At 40.6% G+C, this 10,122-nt stretch overlaps 1 protein-coding gene across 9 annotated transcripts in view; it reads right to left on the minus strand.

Moving 5' to 3' along the window:
- Positions 1-4,835, minus strand: part of ccdc88ab (coiled-coil domain containing 88Ab) — a 144,715-nt gene extending 139,880 nt beyond the window's left edge. For 4 of the 9 annotated variants that reach the window (XR_012595162.1, XR_012595161.1, XM_074645456.1 and 1 more), the window contains exons 1-2: positions 4,080-4,789; positions 3,843-3,943 (exon numbers count right to left, since the gene is read on the minus strand). Coding sequence is in view for 6 of the 9 variants with exons in the window: in XM_074645456.1 (XP_074501557.1) it covers positions 3,843-3,943; positions 4,080-4,142 (164 nt within the window). In the remaining 3 variants the exon portion in view is untranslated. Of the gene's footprint in view, positions 1-3,842; positions 3,944-4,079 lie in introns of all 9 variants that reach the window. The other 5 variants (XR_012595160.1, XM_074645458.1, XM_074645457.1 and 2 more) reach the window with 3 other exon arrangements.
- Between the last annotated feature and the right edge of the window lie 5,287 nt (positions 4,836-10,122).

Consider the following 10,122-nt stretch of genomic DNA (forward strand, 5'->3'; position numbering starts at 1 on the left):
ACATGCCCACTTTATGATAATCACATGCAGTGTTTTTTACATGCAATACAAATGTGTTATTTTCCCCTCTTCTAAAAATGGTGTGTTTGAATATTTCTGCATCCTGGGGTCCCTAAACAATCTTGGAATTGCATAAATAGCTGAGACTCTTGGGAATCAAATGAGCCCAACTGTATTCATGTGTGATGAAGTGAGTCCCCATAGGAGACATTTCATTGTAGTGAGACCATTTTTTTATTTTTTTTATTTTACCTTACTGTATAAAATGACCTGTGGTGACCTCTAGGATAATCACAGCCTCATGAAACTTTACAGCCACAAACTAGAGACCTAGAGCATTCAGAGGATGGATGGATCAAACTAGAGACCTAGAACATTCAGAGGATAGATGGATCAAACTAGAGACCTAGAGCATTCAGAGGATGGATGGATCAAACTAGAGACCTAGAGCGTTCAGAGGATGGATGGATCAAACTAGAGACCTAGAGCATTCAGAGGATGGATGGATCAAACTAGAGACCTAGAACATTCAGAGGATGGATGGATCAAACTAGAGACCTAGAGCATTCAGAGGATGGATGGATCAAACTAGAGACCTAGGGCAGAAATGCTCACCAACCAATTGCCAAAAAAATCCAATTCTTGCAAAAATCTCAAAATGTCAACAGTTTTTGATACCGAATCCCAGCATGGCTTTTTCTATGGTGTTCCTCAAGGTCTTGGTGTCTTAATGTGATATTTTGGAGGGATTATTGATCATTTTTATCAATTCTCCTGTGGTAAAAAATGGTAAATTTAGCACCAAATCTTTGTAACACATGGCATCAATACAAAAATTGCTGCAACTTATGAGACATAAGTGAGCATGGGGATGACCATCATATACTTCTATCATAATGTTCTAAGCTCTTATACACTTTCACTTTTTAATTCATTCGTTTTCTGACTAGAACAACTTGACACACAGTGTTGAGCTGCATCTCAAATGAATCCTCAGGTTCCAGCTTTCAGATGATGTACACCACTACAACAATACTGTTGACCTGCTATGTCCCCTTAAAGACCTTATGCCCCCACCCCCCCTTAAAAAAGACCAAAACGGGTTTATTGTGTGTCTCAGAGGGTTAATGAGAGTAATTCTTAACACAACCAGCTTCAAATGTGAACAAACTTTGCATCATGTGGCATGTTTCAACTACATTTCTGTCATTTAATACTGAATTAACTCATTAAGTCTTAAAATTAAAAGACAAGGACAAAAAGATATAGCGTATGTCTTTGATGACTGACTTCCTGCGAGGGTGGTTAAGATGCATGAGCGGTAACATGTATTTTAGCTTATGATACAGTCTATTTTAGTTAGCTCAGCCTACTGGAGGGGACCACGTGGTGCTGGTAAAGTGGGAGAGGCAGACAAAAAGCAGTCTCAACAACATAATATCTGACCAATACTGTAGGCCTTTTGTGTGGGAGGGTGGCTGGGCTAGACGACTACCAACAGCTGCCTCAGTCCAAAAGAAACTGCACAGAAAAAAAACTCCCACAGATACACACACTCCCACTCAGACACAGAAGCCCTACAGAAAAGCACACACACACACACACACACAAATACAGAGCTGGCTGTGACTGGCAATCCCCGACATCCTGTCAGGCGATCACTAAGCCAGTCACAGTTCATTTCAGCTCAACGCTGGCTCTTCTGTACAGGAGAATTCAACGCACCACAGAAAATTCCCATCCGGCAACTCATTCCATTTATTTGCGGACAGAAATGCTACCGAGTGCCTGTGGTCAAACATCTCAGTCTCGATATGTACATCTGAGGAGTTGCCATGTGGCTCGACAAACTGGGGCTGGAATTTAGTCTTTTGCATGTCACCCTCTTGCTCTTTCTTTGCATATTTTCTCTGTCATGTTTAAGATTTTCAACCATTTTGGCAGATCATTTTCTGTCTCGCTTACGCTTCGAAACCTTCCCCCTCATATCCTTCCGGTTGCTTTCCACTATATAATGTCCCATAGGGGAAAATGCTCTATTAATACTGCTGACTTGTTCATCGTCTGGAAGAGGAAAACGCCCTTGTCCTACTGAACCTGCAATGGCCTCCTTAAACACCTTTCTCTGAGAGTGGAGACACGGCCTGGAGGAGAAGGAGGAGGGAAAAACAAGCATGGGGAAGAGAAGTGGAGGAGGTAGTTGAAACCTGAAGGTAGGCAGTTTAGTGGAGCGATGCAGCTGAGCAGCGGGGGATCGAGGACAGTGGAAGAGGGCAGAGCAGGAGGAAGAGGACACCAACCAGAGACAGGAAACGACCAGTCAGAGTTAATCAGCTCCTCATGCAACACAGCTACAGCTTAACCCTTCTAAAAACAATTCACACTGAGGTATACTCTGCACATACAGAGACACTCAAGCTTCCCCATACCAAGACAATTCTGCCAATCTGACCTTGGAATATGAGAGATACTCTAGCGAGGTGACACAAGAAGCTAGCCTGTGTAAGTGCTTCATTATAATCTCCTCTGAGGTGAAAATCAATTCCACTGGGAGCCGGCTTTTTGAGCGCTCTTTTGACATGCAAACAGGACGAGTAAATGCTGACAGCGTAGAGTGCGGCATAAGCGCCGGAAAATATGAAAAAATTGCCCTGCAAGCGGGAAGTAGCAGCCCTGAGCCAGACAAAGGAATGGAAAGCTGTCTTCTGTCATGCTATATGTTAAGAGGTGACTGGAAAGACAGTTAATGCCTCATCTTCTCCAGCATCCACCCTCTCACTATCATTCTGTTTTACTTGAATAATAACAAACAAATGTGTGTGTCTGCTACATTAATGACGGATCTGCATTTGCTGTGTAATCTGCATTCAGATTTTGCAGTGATTCCAGTGTTTGTCTGCTTAGGGCTACTATTTCTAGTTTAATCTGCAGCATAGCAGGAAACGTGAGCTGTGGAGCTTCGAGGGGCGGTGTGTGTTCAAGTCGGCTGCAGATGACAGTGTAGGGTGACTGAAAAAACAAGGCTACTAGAAGTTGGGGATCTGCTAGCTGCCTCCTTGCACCACGGATGCTTGCGAGCAACCTACACAGCTCCAAGGGATCCTGACTATAACTGTCTGCAAAGATTTCTGACCCATGATTGCCCCCAATACAAGGTCCCTTTGTGCGCAGCCTACATTCACTTCAGCAGACAATTTCAAGTGCTGGGCAGAGGATGGAGTTCTTGAAGAAATGCTCAATTTGCTCATGTGGGGATGACGCAACTACAAGCCCCAGGGTATGATCTGTTGTCTCTCTGGTCCACAACCACAGACCCTGTCATTGAGCAAACAAACTGTATATATCTACTTACCTAACTATTAAAAGTGGCTACTATATTAGGGATGCACCTATCCGACTTTTTCAGTCGGGATACCAATAGCGATACCTGGGTTTTGGGTATCAGCCGATTCCGAGTACCGATCCGATACCAGAATTAAATAAAATTATCAGAAATTACAATTTAAGTGTAAACCCTTTTTAATGCAGAAACAAATTGCTCACAACTTGGCATTAAAATGCCAGTATATAATGTATATAGTATATAGACATAGAACTGAATTGATCCAGCTATTTGAGTCAATATTGGCCCGATATCCGATCTGGTATTGATATCGGTGCAGCCCTATACTATATCATGCAAGTTTTTTTAGGTACTATTCACACATCTATTGACATGGTGCATTTGAGGTCCCAAGGTCTGCATGCTCTTATTTGACCAATCCTGTTACACAATGGTGGTGCAGGGAACAGATAGGCTATATCGGTCTGTAACATTTCTGAATATGTGTTAAATTACTTACATCTCAAGCATTATCTCGTTCAGGTAAATCCCATCCACTAATTCAATATATTCCGATAATTGGGTGCCATCCGTCAATGTCGCCTGCCCGACTGTCTTCACCTGAAAAGAAATGGGACAATGCGAATAGCGAGGTGTTAAGATAATCAATAATCAGTTGAAAGAAATGCTTTCCCAGGGCAGGGCTGTTGAATTAGTGAGCTTAATACACATGGAAATAGTTGATCAGGGGGCTTACCCAGCACACCAGAGGCGTTTGCATAAACTGCTCCAGCAAAGGAGTGAAAACCTCGCTTTCCATATTTCCCAGATCAACTGGCGCCGTTTAAAGAATGAGCAGTCCTTGAGAGGAAGACGTGTTTGTTCTCACTCCACTCATGTACTTGATTGTATTAAAACGACGCTCATGATGGACTCTGAAGAACCGGGTCCGGGCTTTCTCTGAGATACTGGAGGAGGGGGGGAACGGTAATCCACAATCTTCTCCACACGAGCCAGCTGTTTGAGATGCCAACGGCTGTTCTGGCTACCTCATGGGAAGGAACATAAGCCACATTTCTGTTAAAGGAAAAAGCATTAGCTAAAGATCGTCTCTGTTTGAGCCTCCGCTGGTTTAGCTCGCTAACTACAGAACATGAGCCGGGTATGGTTTGAAGCTAGCTCTGGAAAAAAAAAGACCGTTAATGGAAAAAGGTCTCACAGAGGGGAATTTAACGTTAAGGGAAAATATTCCTCCAACACGACTAAATAAAGGAAAATATCCAGTGCGAAACAAAATCCAGAGGGGTCGTGGTTTAAAATGGTCCGTTTCCACCTCACATGAATTGTGATGTCATTTAACCGCCGGTTACTGTTACTGTCTGCCACCGTTCAGATGCAGCAACCTAGTGAACAGAGAGAGCTGAGAGGATGACTGGAGGACACTCAGCACCGCCTCCCTCTGCATCTCCCTCCGCCTCTTTTGCTCTGAAAGAAAAAATAGGCCATTTATCAAATCATCCCTTTTTATTTAGATTAGTTTGTTCTTTGAAAACATTTGGTCATATGTTATTTGAAGAGCTGTGTTGGAAAGAAGGAACTGTATTTAAGGAATGAAGAAGACATAAATGGGATGGAAATCCGTTTGGGTGCAGCTCGTGCTGTAATTGATACTGTATACTATGGCATGCTAAACATTTTCTGCCTATTTTATTCCTTGGTAAGTAGAAAATACTGGGGATCCATGCATACCTTTTGTCTACATTTACACCATACAGTGCACTAAAGCAACAAGGCATGCGGGCTAGTGACACCTGGTGGGTAATGTACAAAGAGACTACTGTAAATGTACAGTAAATGACTAGTCTGTGAGTTTTATCCAGATATTAAAATCATATCACATCCTGTTTGGCAAAATAGAGGGACAGTCTCAAAAGTGTAAGCTATCATGCAGGATGAAAAGAAAATACTAAATTAATCAACTATTTTGATAATCATTCAAAAGAATTTTTCAAACAAAAATGCCAAACATTACCTAGTTCCAGCTTCTCCAATGCGAAGAATTTCTGTGTTTCTGTCTTTTATGTCATTGCAAACTGAATATTTGGGGGGGGGGGGTTGGTGTGTAGGTTAGACACACCAACCTACATTTCAAGATGTTAACTTGGGCTTTAAGAAATCATGATTGTCATTTTTCACAGTTTTCTGACGTTTAATCAAGAAAATAATTGGCAGATTTATCAAATGAAAATAATTAGTTGCAGCTTTAGTTGGCACCCAAAAAAGTGGCTGGATCTTTTGTAACTATGCCAAGATACCAAAGATATACCATCTAAATAAAAGCCCATTTAAGAAATTTGCAGGAATTAAAACAATTGACTGAAATAAATAAATGAATGAATAAATAAATAAAGATTTATTTTAAACACACAGTATTTCTTCAGCAGCGAGGTAATGACCGAGGGACCCAAGGCTGTGTTGGTGTGGAGAGGCTGTGTGGCCCAATAGCCAATTAAAACACAATCACTGATCTGGGAGCTGGGGACCTGGGTCAGGAACAAATAGATTATTGTATGTTCCCCTAAATCGTTTAGTAAGCACATTTCAGCAGCAGCAGCAGCTCTCTTGGATAACAAGAGGTTCTCATTTGCATTTAGAGTAACGGTCGGTAGCTGTGGTTGGTGCTTCAGCTTGAGGCTATACAGTATGGGATCCTGACTAGACCTGTTGTCTCTTGTTTTCTGCTAAACGTGTTTGACTGGAGGGCTGTAAGCTCAGTGAGTGCACGTCAGGAGGTTACAGCATGAAGTGCAGCTTCTTGAAAATCGAATGTATGCCTAAACAGCCCACCAAAAACTATCAATGTATTTAAAAAAAAAAAGAAAAAGAGATTTAATTTTCTTTATTTAGCCGTCACTGTCACAATGAAGTTTACATCTTCATCTAGACGTTCAATATTAGGCTCTCTTTTTAACAGACAGCAAAAATGCTCATTAGATCCAGCATCACGGTGAAGCTTCAAAGTTACATAAGTTTTAAAATATCATGTCTGATTGTGTCTGTGGCCACCTGTATCTCCATGTAGAAGCTTATTTGGGGTAAGATCTGACATGTTTACACTGAAAACCTGCCATTTGGAGACTTTACCTTCTTCAAAACCAAATGTGTCATGAGTCAACCAAGATACTTGTTTTTGTAGAGATGCAACAATATCACATCTCTTGCATACTGAATACCGGCCCTATTGCAATAATTTACTTGTTTTATATCTAAACAAATTTATTTTTTAAAGTGGCAATTACAGTAGAATGGTGTAAAAAATGAGTGTAGCAGTAGCACAAGCAGAGAGGGTTCATGAAGTCAACAAGACTGACTCAGTAATATGCTTTATACAGCATTAGCATTAGCTAATATTAGCCAATATACACTACTGGTCATACCAGACCAAGTGAGGCTGTAGCAGCAAAACCCCTGAGTGTACTGGATTGAGCAAAAGTGTGTTTTATTGCTCACAAATTAAACTTTCCATATAGGACGAAGAATGCATAGTTTCTTTTTTCAAAGGTTATACATTCTCACTAAGTATTTCTCTATAACATTAAATATTAATTTCTAATTGTACAACAATCAAACATCCTTAGTTATATTTATTAATGTAAGAGTTTAACCTTCGAAAACTTAGCTATTCTGCTTCATCAGGACTGTGTGGGTGTGGTTTTGTCAGATTTGATTGATACTGGTCTGGCAACATAAGCAAACAGCCCCACACATCTTTCATCACATTTTGATTCAAATGTGGCAAAATCTGTATTGGTAGAGATACATAAATGTGACATCATTGTAATGCACTGAGTCCCACCCGCTTGAAACCTGTTAGAAGAGCATGGATAGAACTGGAAAACACAGAAAATCTCTCATGTAAAACAACCAAAACTGACCAAATTCAACAGAAAATGTTGTGTTCACGTATATGCATTCCGAATAAGAAGCTGATTGTGAAAATAGGTTTTTGTTCCCTAGTCATACCTCTGCCCATTGCTCCCACAATGACTTAATTTCCTCCTTAGAAATCAATAACGTTGATCTTAATGATGTCAAAAATCAAAAAGGGTAATTTTTCTTCAGAATCTACACAAATCAAATCTTTTAAATCAAATATAGCCCTTTCCTGTGGCAACCCACACACACTCTCTACTAACCTTGTCACCCCAGCACATGATTAAGCCCTGACGCGGATAATGAAAACCTTTCATGGCTCGTTTATAGCGCCTGCTGCCTGAACACTCTGCTCAGTTACTATGGAGGAGGAGGTGGATATTTTGTATATCTCAGTGTGTTTATGATCGTGTTTGTGCGTTATAGCATTTATTTGCGTTAGTGTGGGATTCATTAACCTAGGATTGCTCCTGCCTGTTTAATTCAAATCTATTATTCATGATGCTTTTAAGAGGTTTTGTCGCAAAGCGGCTTCCACCTCCACCTAATGACTCAGTGATTGTGCAGACCTATCGCAGCATTCCTCACACACACACTCAGCTATGGCAGCAGGCAAAACTATGTAGAGGAAACCCACTGACTGCCTCTTTTGGCTCAAACTATACAGAAGCAGTGTGCATGGAAACACATGGAAATGTTTCCTCTTGGTATTAATCCAGCCCAGGGATATAAAGTCTGCTGCTCTGAAATCCACTAGAGAAAAAATAAATGATATACAGTATATGAACAACCAGATGACCTTGCAGTTCCTCTTTCAGATAACACTCTCCTTCCGTCTTCTTTATGAGACTGTAGTTTCCTGTTAGTTATTTCACTGGCATTTACCAGTAAGTGACCACAAGCATTTGATTTGGAGCTGTGCTGGTCTAATGTGGCCTTGAATGCAGGGTGAGCTGAGTAATGCTGGACAGAATTGAGTTGTTTGCATTTCATCTTTCTTCAAGTAACAACCTGTATTGACTTCCCCTAATAGGGTAGTATGACTAATACTACAGGTACAGTGTAGTTAAGTTGATAAGGAGAGATCCCTCGTGCTCTTTAGTAATTCTCATACAATAGGAAACAACACAAGTCAAAACCAAACAGCACATTCTGAGTAAAGCGCATGTTTAACACATTTAATGAAATTCTGTAGGCTATAATTAGAATTACATAGTCAAAAATATTACATTATAAACTTTGGGATTCATCCGGGACAATGAATATTTATACCAAATTTCATGGCAATATGGCCAATTGAGTTTGACACCATGTCCGGAGTTGACCAACATCATTAGGAATCATACTATAGGCCAGCTATTCTCACTGGGCCAGGGCCAGGACTGGACTGGGACAAAAAATCGGCCCTGGCATTTTGGCCCAGACCAGCCCCATCACCGTCCATTTGTGCTGTGTGTACCACGTTTTGTTGAAGGCTCTGTTCGAGGAAATACCTTCAAATGTGGTTGTTTTGCATACTTGCCAACCTTGAGACCAGCAGCTTGCGAGAAGCCTGAAAAACGCATGAAAAAGTCACGGTACGCCAAGGAGCAAAATGAGTAAAATACTGCGTACTGCTACTTACTGGCCCACTTCGAGCACTGCTCATCTCTCATGACATAAGTTGAGCCAGGCAGCTAGCCCATAACTGCTTACCGCTAACTTTACACTCCCTCCCTCATCTCTCTCCCTCTCCTCCTCACTATGGCCGCCCGGCACAGAGTGATTGGGCCAGCCCAGTGTCAATTAAGGAAAAGAAATGGGCCGATTTTCCTGTTTTATGGACCAAAAAAACAAAGACATACGTCGGCCCAATAGGACATTGGCCCACCAGGAAAATGCCCAGTATGCCAGATGGCCAGTCCAGCCCAGGCTAACTCCGGTTTGGCCAGCAGGCGGGGACTCCTCTGGTTGTAAAAAGAAGTCTGATTGTATTATTATTACCTCAGTAAACATTGTAAACATGAGTTTATGGTCTCAGTCGTTAGTTTTAAGTCTTCTTCAATACATCATGATGTTCATTTAGTAAGTTATGGTCCCATTTAGAGTCAAATAGACCATAAAGCAGGGGATGCTTTAATGCAGGTACCTTGTGATGAACAGGTCGCTACCACATGTTGTCCGGTCTGGGAGTTGTCTGTGTTTTCATCCTAGAACTTTAACCATTTCACAGTGTGTATTCAAGTCATGAAAGTTGATTATAACCTTTTTGGTAGCCTGAAAATGTCATATTCAGCATTTGGTTGTACTTGAGCTGTAAAAATTGATATGAATTGAAAAATGGAGTGATAAATTATCAAGTAATTTGATTAATTTGAAGCCGATTTGATTAAAACAGTCATGATATGATAAAAACAGAGCCAGGTTTCATCATTTTCACCATCTTCCATTCATCATTCATCATTCACAATACAAAATTGCCATTTATCATTTAAGAAAAGTGGCCTGAAGGGTGGAAGTAGCAAAGATTAGTTGAAGTATATTGATTTGGGGTGCTGTGTATTGCGTAATATTTAAGGTAATGTATATTTTTGCCTCTTAGAGAAAAGTTTTTTGCAGAAAAGCAGTTTTACTCTATAATCTGCAATATAAATATTGTAGTTTGGGTTTATTTATTTATTTATCAAGCCATTTAAATCTAAATCTACATGTTAAATTAGGAAAATGTTGATACACAAATACATTTTATAATAGTATTGAGACAGCTTCCATAGTGTCCATAAAATATGTTACATACTGTATGTCCGTAATGTTGTTGGGTGTTCAGAAAAGTAACACACTTTGGTCAAAAATCTGAAAATGTCATCGTCCAAAGAAAGCAGCAGGAT

The sequence above is a fragment of the Sebastes fasciatus genome, chromosome 9, assembly GCF_043250625.1.
Source record: "Sebastes fasciatus isolate fSebFas1 chromosome 9, fSebFas1.pri, whole genome shotgun sequence".
NCBI lineage: Eukaryota > Metazoa > Chordata > Actinopteri > Perciformes > Sebastidae > Sebastes > Sebastes fasciatus.